This window comes from Drosophila hydei, unplaced genomic scaffold, assembly GCF_003285905.1.
Source record: "Drosophila hydei strain 15085-1641.00,03,60 unplaced genomic scaffold, DhydRS2 tig00008139-arrow-pilon, whole genome shotgun sequence".
In the NCBI taxonomy this organism is placed as follows: Eukaryota; Metazoa; Arthropoda; class Insecta; order Diptera; family Drosophilidae; genus Drosophila; species Drosophila hydei.
Genome location: NW_022045847.1, coordinates 55,154 through 70,771, shown reverse-complemented (window position 1 = coordinate 70,771; position 15,618 = coordinate 55,154). Strand labels below are relative to the sequence as shown.

The following is a 15,618-nucleotide window of genomic DNA, read 5'->3' as shown; positions in this document are numbered from 1 at the left end:
GCTATCCGATTTTCCTTTAATATTACCTATATACCTATATATATATAAGCAAGAATTAAAATCACAATATCCTGCAATTCATTACATATTAATAAAAATATATAGGACTCCGTTTATCTAAAAATTAAATCAACACCAACGTCTTTTAATTTATTAATTTGTGCATATCTTTAAATAATTACATCAAATACCGATTTTTTCTTTTTTCGTAAATATGTCGCTTAACGATATGTATGTATCGATATATATCAGTGCTTTAGGTGTCAAATTGCGGCTTTACCCAGCACTAGTAAATAAAACGTGAGTTACATGGTATTTTTTAGTACATTGTTGCAAAACACATTTCTTACATTGTGCCGCGTTATTTGCTTCTTTTCATAATAAAACGTAATGAAGCGATTAACTGATGAACGTACAAAGATTCTCTTTGAGAAACTTGCAAAATAGTAAGTTAGTGAGCTACAAGTCACTAAGATGATTAAAAATCCCATTCCTTTTCAGTATTGGATCAAATGTGCAACAACTTATTGATAGGCCGGATGGAACATATTGCTTCCGCGAGCATAAAGATCGCATTTATTATGTCTCTGAGCGCATATTAAAGCTAAGCGAGTGTTTCGGGTACAAGCAACTTGTATGCGTGGGCACCTGCTTTGGCAAGTTCTCGAAGACCAATAAACTTAAGTTCCATATAACGGCGCTTTATTATTTGGCTCCATATGCACAGTACAAGGTTTGGGTCAAACCTTCCTTCGAGCAACAGTTTCTTTATGGTAATCACATACCAAAATCAGGCTTGGGCAGAATAACTGAAAACGCTGGACAGTATCAGGGCGTTGTTGTGTACTCCATGAATGACTTGGCTCTAGGGTTCGGAGTTCTTGCGCGATCCACCACTGAATGTAAAACTGCTGATCCGCTGACTACTGTTTGCTTTCATCAATCTGATATTGGAGAATACATACGAGCTGAAGATTCGCTCTTTTAGTATTAATTGAAATCGTCTATTATGTTAGTATGATAGTAAGCTTTTACTTATTGTGTAGCATTAGCCATAATTAAGTAAAAAGTAAGTTAAAAGAAATCGTTATATTTATCGTGTCTGGTAAAATTTAAACAGCGATTCAAAATTATAATTCTTTTGTTTTCAATTATTTTATGGATTCACGGAAATTTAAACAAATAACGACTGCAGATATGGAATAATTGAAGCTTTAAATGCTTTAAATAATTAATCTATATTTAAAATCAACGGATGAAAGAGTGATAAAGTTGTGTACTTCGGGATGGGTTAAGGTATAATTATAGAAATAGAATACAAGACAATATACAATGCCATAATTTTTATTAAACACCATATTTACATGGACTTGTCATATTAGTTGGAAGAAAAGCTTAACATATAGAAGTAGCTAGATATATAAAAATTTGTAATCGATTAAAAACAGTACTTTTTTCGGCTTGCATTAAGCCGATAGTCTGAGTAGTCCTATATAAATTATTTCAAGGAATGCCACTAATGCTGTGCAACTCTGATTATGGAAAACCAAGAGTTGTGATAAGTAACGCGTATCAATTCAGACCTAAATATATTAGTACATATGTTAGGTTTCTTGTTGTCATTTGTATATTACCAATAATACCGCCAGGCAATTGGCGCAAAAACCGCAAAGATCTCATTAATGGCACAGCAGATTAAAGCAGCTGCGATATGGCTGCTGTTAATGTTCCAAAGTACTGCCAGTGGTAAGAATTCCTCATCTGAACGCCCCCATGCATAAACAAATTCTTGGTGCTGACTCACCTAAGCCGCTTTGTTGCTATTCATTTATTATTCGTAGTTATTGGCGAACGTACGCGTGATAAAATGTACGAACCCATTTTGGGCGCCAGCTGCTTCCGACGCTTGAACGGTACCCATCAGACAGGATGCTCATGTAAGTAATATAGGGGTGCTTAAGGTAAACTGCTCATATATATGTTTCTTTCCGACCTCCATTACAGCAACATTTTCGGGATCTGTGGGCGTACTGCATCTGATAAATATTGATGCGGACCTGGAATTTTTGCTTACCAGTCCTCCATCGCCGCCGTACGCTCCCATGATACCACCACATTTGTTTACAAGGGCCAACCTGTTACGTCTTAAAGAAGCCGGCCCGAAAATAATATCTGTTGTGCTTCTAATAAATAGATCGAAAATAGAACAATTTTCACATGAACTCAACTGTCCCAATCAGTACAGTGGTCTCAAATTAAACAACAGCACAGAGACAGCCACCTGTGATGCAAAAAAAGTGACCAATACCTGGAATCGTTGGGGCACTGGTCTACTGCACGAGGACTTTCCATTTCCCATTTACTACATAGCCGATCCTGAAGAAATTGATAAACTGGAGAAATGTTTTATCAAATTTAACGACTTTGATTACGAGTCGCATGCTCTGCGCAGCTTATGTGCTGTGGAAATCAAGTCTTTTATGTCAGCAGCTGTTAACTCTGAAGTGTGCATGCGGCGGACTAATTTTATAAATAATCTTGGCGGCAGTAAATATTGCGATCCTTTGGAGGGTCGGAATGTGTATGCAACATTGTATCCGCGCAGTCCAACTGAAAATGTAGATATCAATACCGACGAGAAATTTATTATTGTATCATGCCGCCTAGACACTACGAGCATGTTTGATGGACTGGGTAAGTGTAGCAAGCGATTAGTTTCATTGATTACTCACAGTCACCCTTGCAGGATTGGGCGCGATGGACTCGTTGCAGAGCCTGGCTATTCTTACCCAAGTAGCGCATATGCTACATATCCTATTACCTTCGCAGAATACACTGACTGACCCAAAACGCAATGTGCTCTTTGTGGCGTTCAATGGCGAGTCTTATGACTACATTGGTTCTCAGCGCTTTGTTTACGATATGGAGAACTTGGCTTTTCCGACCCGCTCCACACGCACAACGCCTATTTCATTTGACAACATCGAGTTTATGCTAGACATTGGTACACTCGACGATATTGGCAACATTAAGCTACACACACTAACCTCTACACTGCTCGCTAAGCAACTGCTGCAGCAGCTCAACCGATATGCTAAATCATCCCGATACGGGTTTAATGTGAACTTCGAATCAAACGTGGGTTATCATATACCACCCACATCAGCTCAATCCTTTTTGCGTCGTGATGAAAAGTTCCCGGCACTAATCTTAAACGCTCTGCCCAATAATAGATTCTATCACTCAATATATGACGATGTCGATAATGTTGCTTTTATCTATGCTAACACCAGCCAAGATTACACAAAGCTGGCTGATGTGAACGATATGAAAAACATCAGTGTTAATTCTTTGCAAATGAAAGTGCGCAATGTGTCGTCTATAGTGGCAATGGCGCTTTATGAGACATTAACGGGAAAACAGTACCAAGGAAATCAAGTGGCCAATCCGCTGCTGGCAGATGAATTCTTCTACTGCTTTCTGCTCTCCTCGGATTGCCCACTTTTCAAAGCTTCTTCATATCTGAACAGTCCTCCAGGTGTACCTTTACCGCCAATGAGGTGAGTATAAATACATAAGCGTCACTTTAGAGTAAACACAAACTTATTATCCATCTAGATACATAAGTGTGCTGGGTGGCTCACAAGAATCATCGGGCTGGACGTATCGCCTGTTTGGTTATCTGCTTTCGCACCAAGAGCCGAGTGTGCCAAAAGAGAATTGCACTCAATTGCCCCTGTATTATTTTGCTGGTCTGAATGACACTGGAGAGTGTCGCCGTACAACGCAGAACTATACACATGCATTAAGTCCGGCATTTCTCATTGAAGGTAAGTGCTGAACTCGTTTCGAAGCTGCCAACCAATGACTATCTCTTGAATTCCAGACTACGATTGGCGGTCAGGTCAATATTCAACATGGACTGAATCAACTTGGTCGCAATTCAGCGCACGCATCTTTCTACGTCCGTCCAATGTGCACGAAATAACAATTTTGAGCATTGGAATTGTGGTGTTTATAATTTCGTTCTGTTTAATATATATTATCAGCTCACGATGGGAAGTACTCTTTGAGGATCTGCCTGCTAGCAATGCGGCGTAAGTTTATTAGTATAGTTGCCTTGTTTTTGTAGTTTCGTTACACCTCTAATTACTCATCTCAGCAGGCTTAGGGGGTCCAAAGGATGGGGTCATATCTCATTTAGTAAACTTTTTCGTATGTTGTTTATCAGTGAAATCCTTTTTAATTTTTGAACTATTTTATGTTACTTTTAGATTATTTAATTGATGTTTTTGAAGTTGGCCCGCAGCAAAAACAACAAGAACGCCTTCATAACTGAACTCTCATCTGTGCATGCAATTCTCACTTCAACATACTTAGTAACCCGATTAAAATGTATAAATTAACTAGTTTTTTAACCTTATTTGAATTGCAATTCTAGACTGCCAATGCCAACGGCTTGTTAGGAGCAGGATATTCGGGAAGCTCCAATTGTTAACTTATAAAAGACAAAACTAAGAAACACCAATTGCATCATAGAAATAAAACTATGAAGTAATACCCATGACAAAACCTTTTACTTATAGACTACTGATATTCTAATTGTTTACTTTAAGTATTCGAGAAAAATATTTATTTATATACATTTTTGTACTTCAAACACGTAATAAGCAACACTAGTGTGTATTTATAACATAAGCAATTAAGTGTCGCCGTTTGCTTTATATAATAATAAATAGCAATAAACAATATTATTGATCCTAATTAGTCCGATCAATATAATAGTCAGCTCTTAATGCAAATGGAATGTAGTACATCAATTTTTGGATTCTTATTTTAAGTATATAAAATGATTAAATCTTTGGATATAATAGACATTTGAAGTAAAAGTTTCTTGTCTCTCACAGCTCATTGTTTATCCCCAATGGGTTATCGTTCTAACGGTGTCCAACAGTTGTATATATTTTTCTGAAAAAAGATTAATTATTTTAACCATCCCTGTCGTTGCAAATTGACTATTGAATCTGCTATAACGTGCTTAGATGATTTCATGTAGCCGCCACTAAGCAACATAACAATTGGTATATTCAATGCTCGAAATGTACTGAAGACCAAGCGATCGCGTTCTATAACGCCGTCTGGAGTGATTGCTAAATTACCTAGCGGATCACCTTTGAGAATATCGGTGCCGGCATTATATACAACAATATCTGGCTTAAATTCTGCAAGCGCTCGCATCAGGCATCGGTTTAGTTGCCTTAGGTAGTAGGCATCTTCTGTTAGATGCTTCAATTCAACAGCGCAGCGAATGCTAAGCTTGGCTTCGTTATCCTTTGGATAGATGTAGGCATTGTACATATCAAGTATGTATACAGTTTTTGTGTCCTTAAAGTCCCGTTCATGGCCATTGCCCTGGTGTGCATCCAAGTCAATAATCATTGCGTTTTGTACTCTCGACGGCTCCAAATCAAACAAGCGAACAAGCAGCAAGGTAATATCTGCATAGGGGCAAAAGCCGCCGCCTTTGTACGAGCAGCAATGATGGAAACCGCCGCCTAAGTTAATTGCCCAACCATATTCCAAGGCCAGTTTTCCAGCCAGGATTGAGCCAGCTGTTTGGTATCGCATTGGGCGCAGATATCCACTTTGCACTGCAAAATTGGGCGCAAAAATTAATACCGGAACCTCCGCAATGGCAGCGACATTGGCACTCCATTTGAGGGACTTTAAATACTTTGGCGTGTGCACTCGCAGTAGTTCGTCTTTGGTAATCTCAAGTGGATTGTAGAAATCGCCGCATTCCAGCGACAGTTCACCGCAGAGCAACTGAAAGCACAATGTACAAAACAGTTTTTTAAACTATGCACAGATATATCAAACGCATGTACGATAAGCATATAAATTTACCTGTTGTATATGCTTTCCCTTGGCTGCATCAAAAGGATGTAACTTTTCCAGACCAGCAAAGCACACGGCATACTTTTTGGAGTATACTATAGGCAATTTATCACGTGCCTCCGGAGCTTCACGTTTCATTTTTTCTGCTTGTGCACGTCGTTTTCCTATTTAATAAAATACGGCCGGACTTTGTCATGGTTTGCAATTTGCATGTTTTCGATTTAATAGTTGAATGACACGATATGTTTGCTCTGCTAGATGAGATGTGTGTTCATATCAATATATATTAACTAACTAATACAAAGCCAATAATATAACATGCATATGCCTCAATATATGTGTACCACTATTTACGACTACTCAAACATAAAAAACATTTGATAGTTTGCCATTTGGCTCAATTTTATTAGATTAAAATTTGAGTGTCATCCCAGTTGAACGCTTTTCCGATGCCTCGTAATCGATAATTGCCAGTGCAAGCACCGATATGCATTTAACCAATCGTTACGTATATTCGAATGTGTCTTGTTTTGTTTGGTTGCTTTTCTCTCTATAATACACTTTACGCCCGTGAAGGTCCTGTACCTCTCGATAATTATTTATCAAGGGCTTGCCGCGGTTATCTGTCAGGTACCACAGATTTCTTAACTGGGGCGTAGCTATTAATTATTGAAGTTATTTTTAAACATTTTTTTCGCTCACATATCTTTTGGAAATTTCAATCGCCTTGGGGAAGACAAACCAGTTGACGACTTCAGAGCATGGTGGTGTGGTAAGCGACCCTACAGGTAAATAGAATTAATGCATACTTTTGGGTGTTGACTGACCCAAGTGCAAAGAATACGGACCTTTGTAAGTAAAAAACTCTTGCCTTTCTATACCAGCTAAAATATCCCTCAATGAAAATTCGCCTTTCAAAGTTGAGGTTGTTTTAAAATTTTTGACTTGACTCGCCTGACTACAGACTTTATTTAAGGCCCGCGGATTGATTGCGGGTTTCTAATTATGTATAATTAATGATAATAATAACCAATACTGGGTACAACTTACAGGCACTAATTTCAACATGAATCCCAACACCACGAAGCCATCAGGCGAGGAAAGAGCTTCCTGTTGGAGTGCATACGCGCTGTTCTGATGAACAATATGCAGCTCGGCATCGTAGCGTATAGAGTCAATCTTATGTTCCGATCCTTTGCTAAATGGGGCGCCCCAATGAAAATGAAGTTGCACAGCTTTATAAACACTTTCCAGCTTACAACCGCAAAGAGCAGGCTGGCTGCCATTAGCAGCTGGCGGTATCAACATTGTTAAGGTGTGCCCATTATTGATAAGCTTCCAAGGACTAGCAATTGTCTTGCCATAGTTAAGAAAGGTCAATGTTGGCGCAGTGGATCTAACAGCCTAATGAATGGTCTGCAATTAGTAAATGATAGCTTAAAGGCAAACCTTTTACTTGATGTTTAGCCAATGAAATAGGCGATTGTTGTTTGCCGGTTTCCACATTCCAGTCTCTTCCATGTTGATCATAATTTAAATGACTTAGTTTTGCATAATTTCTCAATACATAATTCATTTGTAAATGTGCCAAAAATGTAATTTGAAGTGTATAGAAAATGTAATTACAAAATAAAATGTTCAATTTTGACAAAATAATCAATCAAACTATTTTAAGTTCTTAATACAGAGGCTGGAACTATGCATTTTATTTGATGTTACTCTACTGGAATAATATATTATTTTTTAGCTGGCGATATGTGCACTAAGTAGCGCTTGCAGCTGGACTGCAACAATTCAGAGTTTGACCACAACAGTTTATAGTTGCAGAGCCTGCTTAGCCTCGTTAAGAACGTTGTTCTGGCCAGGTGGGAAATTTGCATAGTAATTGCAACGTGTTTTGCAATTTGCAGTGGATCCTGAGTGACCAAACAAGGTAAGTGACTGACAACCTGGTGCATCAAACGTATTTCTAATCAAAGTGAGCTGAAGTCTGGTTCAGCTTCAGTGGACTTAAGGAAAACCAACTTTCTTTCAATAGCAACAGTCTTCTTTAGAAAGCTAATTTTTCAGCTACTCTTTCACTTAAGTGAACCATGAACTTACAATTTTAATAAAGCTCTTTAGAATACAAATAATTTCTTATCACTAATCGAATCATTAGAGTGCACTGAACTTAACAGAAATATTAAAAAAACTCGAGTTTCTACAGTTTTCAACTTTCTTAATGGAATTAACAAACAATTAATAAACATATTGGTCGTCTAAAGTCAATAAGCATCTTCTCTACTCCAAACTGTTTTCTACAACCACAATCTATGTTTCAGGCCAGTCAGTACTTAATGAATTCAGACTAAAATATATGTTCCCATGTTCAATTCGCAGTACGAGTTTATCCTCGTTCACGAACTGTATTTTCTCTGGCTTTCTTCAGCATATATATATTTTAATATATATATATATATATATTCACAACTAGATATATAATTAAAATACAATCAATGCATACATTTTGACCTGTGTCCGTGTCTCAAAAATAAAAGTAACGATTTTCAATTTTGCATATGTCCAGTAAATTTATTTTGATATTAGTAGGTGTTGGTTATTAGTTTTTCATTATTGAGCTGTGTAGTAAACGGGTCGATCATTAATATCCTGAAGAGTACGGTAGTTGTTTGTCAGGGGTTGGCTGCGTGAGTCTTTCAACTCCCAAAGTTTCATGATCTGTCGTTCAGGTAGGTCGACAACATCCTTGAAGACCGTCCAAGTCACGGATTCGGCACAGTCGGGCGTTGTCAATGAGCCTGTTTTATATAAGCACATTTATAATAGAGGTGGGAATACTCTCTGAATTTACGTATACTGACCATTATAGGAGTAAAACTCTCCAGTCTTAATATTGCCCAGCAGCTGCTGTACTGTTAAGCGACCAGTTACCTCGGTACTAGATTCGTATTCAACAATCTGGGGTAATTGATTAAAGATCCTTATTAGTCCACTATGTAGCGAGAATATTCTGTTAACAGCTCTAAACATGACTCCCAGAACGGCTAGACCATCCGCATAGGCGCTGGCTTCGGAAACCGTTTGATAGCGAATGTTTTTATGGACAATATGCATTTCAACATCGTAACGCTCAGAGTTGATAGTATGCTCAGAACCCTTGCTGGAAGCGGAACCCCAATGAAAGTGCACACTTTGCGCTTCGAAGGTGCCTGGCAATAAGCCTCCATTGATGTACGCACGTTGTCCGTTTTGCGTGGGCGGCAGTACCATGTTTGCTGGAGTGAATAATTTTTTTTGTTAGGAACTTATCAGTTGAATCTGTTGCCCACCTGTGTTTCCATTATTTGTCAGGATTAAAGGTGACTCCAAATTCTGATCGTAGTTGTAGAAATATATACGCGGTATGGCGGTTACAATGGCCTGTCAAGAATACCGTGGGCTGTAAGTTTTCCAACTTGTTCAAGAGTTTGTTGTGTACCTACCGCACTGCTGGTCAATGAAACTGGCGATTGCTGCTGGCCATCTTGGCAGGTTCCTTCCCAATCGTTACCTTGCTGGTCATAGTTATAACTCCCACTTGCCTGCTCGGCAACTTGGTCCGCCTTTATGTCCTTGAGGTACTCCTCAGACAGACCTGCTGGTCGCAAGTTAAATAAAACATATCAGCTGATGACAATTATCTCACCTTGCGAAGAAGTAATGCCAAGGGCTGTCAGCATTAGGAGCTGGAGCATGAGTCCAGAACCCAAACGGTTTGAGCTATTCATTTCTTCGATGTTACTGTACTGCGTGCCAAGTAACGATTGCAACAAGTCTGCGTTTGGCCAAAACATTTTATAGTTGCAGAGTCTTCGGTGCTTTGAGCCTCGTTAAAGATAAGAACTCTGTTGAAAATTATATTATATTATCAACACACTGCACTGTAAATACTTCTTCGACACTTGACTTCTGATCATCTATCATTAATCAATCGTTTTCGAGGTTGTCTTATACAAAGCTTGATCAATGTTGACTCCATCTTCAAATTGTTTCTTTCGTCCTTTAAGCTTACTTATGTGCAGCAGGGATTATCTTCGTACAACATTTCATGTCTTCTACTTCATTCTACTGATTATAACCCTATGTTGACATAATGAAATTAATGCATTCAGATCAAGTTCAGGAAATAGCTAGTTGTGCTTAGCTTGGAGCACTTTCATGCCACTGATTTCCCAATCAGAATATCTTGGAACGTTTCTTCAATTCTGTTACTATGATTACGTTTTGTGCTCTTCTGTTTTAAATTTAATTTTATAAAAAAAAAATGCTTATCCAGCAAAGCGTGGTTTAGTCGAGAGTGCCCGGTTTACCGTAAATGTTTCTAACAGGAGGCGTGCCCCATAAAGTATTTACATTCTTGATCAGGATGACGAGATTAGTCGTTCATGTCTGTCTGACCGTATGTTATACATTCGTCTGTAAGTCATAAAAGTTGCATTTGAAATTTTCAATGTATATTTCTGTTTTCCAACTGCAGTTCGATGCTATTATTATTTTTTTGATAACTCGATTAGCATCGATATTTTGATTTTGAATACCACTTAAATTCACTATTCGGTTTACTATAATGAAATTACGAGTTTCGTATATTTCCTATTTAAAATACCGTCCAAATTTTCATTTTATTTGAAATAATAAAGACTTGTGCTTAAGCAAATACACTTATCTGAGTAATTGATTTGATTTGAAACTGAGACTAGAATTAAAATTAGTCGACGCTTAATTTCCCTAGGAAAGTCCACTAGCGGCGCCGTTGCATGAGCTATGACAGATGTAGCCAATATGAAATTGCATAAATGATGTACCCCATTCAACCAAATATTAAGTTACGAGTATTTATATATATACGTAAATTTAGGCAAGGCATGTTTATCTGACTGTCTATAAGTATAAATACACAGATCACGAGCTGTGATCTTACAGCAAACAATTTGTAACTTTGGTAATTCAATAGCAAGTAGAGCTAAAACATGTGGAGCTTTGTTAAATACCTTGTTAATGAAATATAGTTTTCCCAAGCATAGTATTTAATTTATTATTTTATATGAATATCTGTGTACAAAGAGTTTGAGTTTCTTTAACAGCAGTGCGCTGCCTTGTGTAAAGTCAATTCCAGTTGAGCACTACCAAATTGAAGCAAGTTCCTCATAGATCGTAGCTTTTCTTCATTTGCCAAGCCTTAGAACATGATTAAGGTCCCAGATTAGTATCCAAGCCACAACTTCATAAATTATCATATTAATTTGTATTTAAGCGAAGCTGTCAGCATTGCAGCTTAACCGCTCCAACTAGTGATAAAATGTACTCAAATCTAAGTGAGTCTTTTGCAAATGAAATATAATTAACATGAGGTACTTTAAAACTCGTTAAGGCCAGTTTCAGTACTATGATTACTTATAAGTTATTGATAAGTAAAATAATTTATGATGCAACTGGAACTGTGCAGACCCACCTAACACAAAGACATTTATAACGTAGTCGGCATGGGGCTTTTACTTCTTATGCCTGTCTCTTGCTCAGAAAGATTGAATTTGATTTCGATTTCGATATCTTGTTATATAATGATTATAACTTGATTCAGTGACCCAGCGATGTGCATTTTGCGTATTCTATGGTATATGAATATGAGCTTCCTTATCGAGGATCTGCGCGAGAGAGGTTATCAGTCCTTAGGAAAAATATTATAAAACCTAATAGTTACGCCCTGATCCCATTGAAAATGGAAAATAAGGGCTTAATGTTTGTTTATATATTCGTGATCAATATAATGAGCTGCGTCGATTTAGTTCTGTCCGCCCGTCTGTCCCTCAAGTTCAAGCAATCGATAAATATTCTCGTTTTATTTTAATCGATTAAAAACATGATCGAAATATAGTTATTAAATTATATCTCGGACGAATTATAAGAGCTATATTCTTCAAATTTGTATTTAGTTTTTTGTATATTTTATACAATTTTGAATTTGGTTTATTTTTGATATCGGCTCCAATTTGCCCCGAATTCTTTAGAAGTAGGTTCAGTTGAAATATAGGCAATATATAAAAGAGTTTGTATGTTTACTAACTAAGCTCTAACAAGTATGAAAATACTAGTTGGAGTTGCATTTTTTATATTTGCCATAGCTTACATCTAGCATAAAAGAAGTACATTAGGAAGCGAAGACTCGAAAATCTATCAACACCGCCACTTCATATTAAAAAAAAAAAAAAACAAAAAACCCCGTCGAAACCTAGATTTGAAAACACATCAATTCATTCGCAATTCGATTCTTCGAATAGAAGACTAGAAAAAATAACAAAATGATTTCCCGTTTTCAATGGGTTCATGGTGTAAAAATCGTTGGTTGCCCTTACTGCTTGTCAGGCGTCCAACTAGAGCTTACTTACTTATTTTAGTTTAGTTTCCTGCGAATCGTTCACGGAGTGAAGGGAGTGTATGTGGTTAGACTTAGTAAAAATCTGTCTGTCCTCAGTCTCCTTATTGCTGTCATATAGTTCTAATACAAGTTTATTTGTTTTTCATTCAATAATTTACGAAATATTGCCTCGTAGAACATTGCAGAATAGAGTGGGCATAGGAAGAAGCATGCAAACTGATCAGCTAGGCTTGAGGATGCCTAAATATGAATAGGACTGCGCTTTAATTAACAAAAGTAATGTCTGCGGAGGAATAAGGCTCGGTGAAAACGAACAGATTTGATTATGCAATTCAATTATCTTGCATTCCGCTGCAATCCAAACGTTGATTACAGTTCAATCCAGAAGAGTCATATATGTACCTACTACCGGCCACGTAAGTACAGTAATGAAGGAGAGGAAAGGGGATAGTTGCACTGTCGTACAAGAAATCAAATTGCTTCAATTTAAGGCGCTGCCAGGTTCACTGAAATCTTTACTTCTTGGATCTATAGATGAATCGAAGTGTTTCATTTCGAACATCAGAAATTGTCCTTGCCCCATTTGTGCTAATTTTTTTATGTAAAGGAAAAATCGATCGCACATTCATCTTTCTACGCATGTTCTGATACAGCGATCACAAATTCCTTCAAGTGCCCTTTGGCAATGATCATAGAGTTGAGTCAAATACATAACTCTCGAAGGATATCCATCCTATTCCATATATAGGAAATAAGATATAGGAGATATCTGATACAACAAGATTGTTATGCACGCTGAAGAATATGTCTGCAGATTTACTGTCCCAGCTAAAAATGAAATAAAAATTGTGAAGGTCGGGGATCAGTTTCAGCATAGAGATATTCTTCTCCATTAGGACTCGATCAATAGATAAAGATATGTGTGCATAAATCGAGTCGGAACGTTTGCCGTTGAACAAGTTGCTGTTATGGGAGCTCATATTCACGGTCCATTTCATCTAAATTTACTATGTATTCTAAATAGAAAAATGTCTGAGCAGATATTACCCAATTGTACAACTCAATTGTTTAATTTTCTGTCGTGTGCGTGGTGTAGTAAGTAAATATTGAAAACAATTTCAGAAAGATTTTTTAAATATATTTTGGAAAGTTTAATGAACTTGGGGTGGATAAAATAACCTATAAGAAAATATAATAATTGCATACTTTTGGGCGTTGCCTGAGACAACTACAAACGACAAGAGTTTGGGACTTGAAAGGAATTAATAAACTGTATATAAAGGAATTAATAAACGAGTATATTGCTTTACTGCAATACCCTTTCATCTGTTCGTCCGTCTGCCTGTGTAAGTTATGGCGCATCTATTGATGCTAGAGACTTGAAATTTTTTGTATAGAGTATACATTACTCGTTGATGCCCTCTGTTTATAAAGATCAGGGATATGACAAACCGGAAAACATTACATATTTTAAATAAATACTACATACTTTATAAGGATCTAATCTTCCCGAGTCTTGAAACTGGTACGGCTTAGACTGACTGCAACATTCTTACTGGTCATTTGTTATGAAATGTTGGTTGAGGCATTAAATATTATGGTGCAAGCCTGAGGAAAATTGAATACGACTCTAAACTGACAGAGGTAAATTTTGATTAAGTTTAAATTTCGTATATTTTTAAAGTACATATATGTATTCGTGTATTTGAGCCATTGAGTGTCTGTGTATTTTTGTGCCTTTGTAGATACAATGCAACAAATTGCAACAGCAGTTTGGCTGAGGCTCACAGTATCTCGTTGTCGAACACTTAAACTTGGCTATTGTAGAGCTCTGTAGTAAATGGGTCGATCATTAATATCCTGAAGAGCGCGGTAGTTGTTTATCAGAGGACGCATTCGCGATTCTTGTAAGTTCCAGAGTTTCATGATCTGTCGCCTAGGCAGTTCGGCAACATCCTTGAAGACCGTCCAAGTCACGGATTCGGCGCAGTCGGGCGTTGTCAATGAGCCTGTTTCATATAAGCACATTTATAATAGAGGTGGGAATACTCTCTGAATATACGTATACTGACCATTATAGGAGTAAAACTCTCCAGTAATAATGTTGCCCAGCAACTGTCCCGCAGTTAAGCGACCAGCTACTGTGGTGTTTGCTTGGTATGGAATAATTAGAGGCAATCGATTGAAGATCCTGAGAAGTCCAGTATTCTGCGAGAATGCCCTATCCACAGCCCTAAACATGACCCCCAGAACGGCGAGACCATCCCAGTACGCGCTGGCTTCAGCAACCGTTTGATGAGCGTATCGAATGTTTTTATGGACAATATGCATTTCAACATCGTAGCGCTGGAAATTGATAGAGTGTTCTGAGCCCTTGGAGTTGGCGGAACCCCAATGAAAGTGCACACTTTGCGCTTCGAAGGATCCTGGCAATAAGCCTCCATTGATGTACGCACGTTGTCCGTTTTGCGTGGGCGGCAATACCATGTTTGCTGGAGTGAATAATTTTTTTTGTTAGGAACTTATCAGTTGAATCTGTTGCCCACCTGTGTGTCCATTATTTGTCAGGACTAAAGGTGACTCCAAATTCTGATCATAGTTGTAGAAATGAATACGCGGTATGCCGGTTACAATGGCCTATTAAGACGTGCCATAAGCTTAAAAAACTTGTTATTCTTTTTTTGTTTGTTTATTGACCTACCTCATTGTATGTCAAAGGAATTGGCGATTGCTGCTGGCCATCTTGGCAGAGTCCTTCCCAATCTCTACCTTGCTGGTCATAGTTATAACTTCCACTTGCCTGCTCGGCTGCATCATCCGCACTGATAGCATTGAGATAAGCCTCAGACAGCCCTGCTTGTCGAAAGAAATCAAACTAATTTAAAATATTTATATTGGGATCACTCATACGAACTTATCTTGGCTTGCAAATGGGCAATGCCCAGGGCTGCCAACAACAGGAACTGGAGCATGACTCCTAATCCCCAACGGCTTGAATTATGCATTTTATTTGACGTTACTCTACTGGAATAATATATTAGTTTTTAGCTGGCGACATGTGCACTAAGTAGCGCTTGCAACTGGACTGCAACAATTCTGAGTTTGACCACAACATTTTATAGTTGCAGAGCCTGCTTAGCCTCGTTAAGAACGTTGTTCTGGCCAGGTGGGAAATTTGCATAGTAATTGCAACGTGTTTTGCAATTTGCAGTGGATCCTGAGTGACCAAACAAGGTAAGTGACTGACAACCGGGAGCATCAAACATATTTCTAATCAAAGTGAGCTGTAAAGTCAGGTTCAG

At 37.8% G+C, this 15,618-nt stretch overlaps 6 protein-coding genes across 8 annotated transcripts; 2 read left to right on the top strand and 4 right to left on the bottom strand.

Moving 5' to 3' along the window:
- The first annotated feature begins 305 nt into the window (after positions 1-305).
- On the top strand, positions 306-1,136 carry LOC111598587 (60S ribosome subunit biogenesis protein NIP7 homolog). Its single transcript, XM_023313900.1, has 2 exons — positions 306-446; positions 502-1,136. Exons 1-2 carry the CDS (start codon positions 391-393, stop codon positions 986-988), a joined length of 543 nt encoding a protein of 180 aa, XP_023169668.1. The 5' UTR covers positions 306-390; the 3' UTR covers positions 989-1,136.
- Positions 1,137-1,495: 359 nt separating this feature from the next.
- LOC111598545 (nicastrin) lies at positions 1,496-4,680 on the top strand. Of its 3 annotated transcripts, XR_002751383.2 has the most exons (8): positions 1,498-1,746; positions 1,842-1,937; positions 2,005-2,694; positions 2,747-3,560; positions 3,619-3,830; positions 3,887-4,097; positions 4,275-4,379; positions 4,442-4,680. XR_002751383.2 is itself a non-coding variant. In XM_023313837.2 (7 exons), the coding sequence occupies exons 1-7, from the start codon at positions 1,683-1,685 to the stop codon at positions 4,464-4,466; spliced, it is 2,112 nt and encodes a 703-aa protein (XP_023169605.2). In that variant the 5' UTR covers positions 1,496-1,682; the 3' UTR covers positions 4,467-4,680. The 3 variants fall into 3 exon arrangements, 2 of the variants coding, with proteins under 2 accessions (XP_023169605.2, XP_023169606.2); XM_023313837.2 differs by lacking the exon at positions 4,275-4,379 and having other exon boundaries at positions 1,496-1,746; XM_023313838.2 differs by having other exon boundaries at positions 4,275-4,679.
- Positions 4,681-4,791: 111 nt separating this feature from the next.
- Positions 4,792-6,190, bottom strand: LOC115482736 (histone deacetylase 11). The gene is made up of 2 exons (XM_030225734.1): positions 5,908-6,190; positions 4,792-5,826 (listed from the first exon to the last, which is right to left on the bottom strand). The coding sequence occupies exons 1-2, from the start codon at positions 6,034-6,036 to the stop codon at positions 4,984-4,986; spliced, it is 972 nt and encodes a 323-aa protein (XP_030081594.1). The 5' UTR covers positions 6,037-6,190; the 3' UTR covers positions 4,792-4,983.
- Positions 6,191-6,279: 89 nt separating this feature from the next.
- On the bottom strand, positions 6,280-7,560 carry LOC111598546 (putative carbonic anhydrase 3). The gene is made up of 5 exons (XM_030225735.1): positions 7,355-7,560; positions 6,949-7,302; positions 6,747-6,897; positions 6,601-6,680; positions 6,280-6,546 (listed from the first exon to the last, which is right to left on the bottom strand). The coding sequence occupies exons 1-5, from the start codon at positions 7,472-7,474 to the stop codon at positions 6,403-6,405; spliced, it is 849 nt and encodes a 282-aa protein (XP_030081595.1). The 5' UTR covers positions 7,475-7,560; the 3' UTR covers positions 6,280-6,402.
- Positions 7,561-8,451: 891 nt separating this feature from the next.
- Positions 8,452-9,703, bottom strand: LOC111598563 (carbonic anhydrase 2-like). The gene is made up of 5 exons (XM_023313861.2): positions 9,587-9,703; positions 9,384-9,535; positions 9,231-9,321; positions 8,763-9,176; positions 8,452-8,699 (listed from the first exon to the last, which is right to left on the bottom strand). The coding sequence occupies exons 1-5, from the start codon at positions 9,666-9,668 to the stop codon at positions 8,512-8,514; spliced, it is 927 nt and encodes a 308-aa protein (XP_023169629.2). The 5' UTR covers positions 9,669-9,703; the 3' UTR covers positions 8,452-8,511.
- Positions 9,704-14,021: 4,318 nt separating this feature from the next.
- LOC111598568 (carbonic anhydrase 14-like) lies at positions 14,022-15,541 on the bottom strand. The gene is made up of 5 exons (XM_023313869.2): positions 15,231-15,541; positions 15,018-15,169; positions 14,863-14,953; positions 14,389-14,808; positions 14,022-14,325 (listed from the first exon to the last, which is right to left on the bottom strand). The coding sequence occupies exons 1-5, from the start codon at positions 15,319-15,321 to the stop codon at positions 14,135-14,137; spliced, it is 945 nt and encodes a 314-aa protein (XP_023169637.2). The 5' UTR covers positions 15,322-15,541; the 3' UTR covers positions 14,022-14,134.
- Between the last annotated feature and the right edge of the window lie 77 nt (positions 15,542-15,618).

Coding starts and splice junctions, on each gene's coding strand:
- LOC111598545 (XM_023313837.2), top strand. CDS start 1,683: ATGGCACAGCAGATTAAAGCAGCTGCGATATGGCTGCTGTTAATGTTC. Junction 1,938..2,004: donor CCATCAGACAGGATGCTCAT/GTAAGTAATATA, acceptor CCTCCATTACAG/CAACATTTTCGGGATCTGTG. Junction 4,098..4,441: donor CTGCCTGCTAGCAATGCGGC/GTAAGTTTATTA, acceptor TTGCAATTCTAG/ACTGCCAATGCCAACGGCTT.
- LOC115482736 (XM_030225734.1), bottom strand. CDS start 6,036: ATGAAACGTGAAGCTCCGGAGGCACGTGATAAATTGCCTATAGTATAC. Junction 5,827..5,907: donor AGGGAAAGCATATACAACAG/GTAAATTTATAT, acceptor TTGTGCTTTCAG/TTGCTCTGCGGTGAACTGTC.
- LOC111598563 (XM_023313861.2), bottom strand. CDS start 9,668: ATGAATAGCTCAAACCGTTTGGGTTCTGGACTCATGCTCCAGCTCCTA. Junction 9,536..9,586: donor TGGCATTACTTCTTCGCAAG/GTGAGATAATTG, acceptor TGCGACCAGCAG/GTCTGTCTGAGGAGTACCTC. Junction 9,322..9,383: donor TTTCATTGACCAGCAGTGCG/GTAGGTACACAA, acceptor TATTCTTGACAG/GCCATTGTAACCGCCATACC.
- LOC111598546 (XM_030225735.1), bottom strand. CDS start 7,474: ATGAATTATGTATTGAGAAATTATGCAAAACTAAGTCATTTAAATTAT. Junction 7,303..7,354: donor TTTCATTGGCTAAACATCAA/GTAAAAGGTTTG, acceptor ACCATTCATTAG/GCTGTTAGATCCACTGCGCC. Junction 6,547..6,600: donor TTGAAATTTCCAAAAGATAT/GTGAGCGAAAAA, acceptor GCTACGCCCCAG/TTAAGAAATCTGTGGTACCT.
- LOC111598587 (XM_023313900.1), top strand. CDS start 391: ATGAAGCGATTAACTGATGAACGTACAAAGATTCTCTTTGAGAAACTT. Junction 447..501: donor TTTGAGAAACTTGCAAAATA/GTAAGTTAGTGA, acceptor ATTCCTTTTCAG/TATTGGATCAAATGTGCAAC.
- LOC111598568 (XM_023313869.2), bottom strand. CDS start 15,321: ATGCATAATTCAAGCCGTTGGGGATTAGGAGTCATGCTCCAGTTCCTG. Junction 15,170..15,230: donor CCATTTGCAAGCCAAGATAA/GTTCGTATGAGT, acceptor TTCGACAAGCAG/GGCTGTCTGAGGCTTATCTC. Junction 14,326..14,388: donor AGAGTTTTACTCCTATAATG/GTCAGTATACGT, acceptor TATATGAAACAG/GCTCATTGACAACGCCCGAC.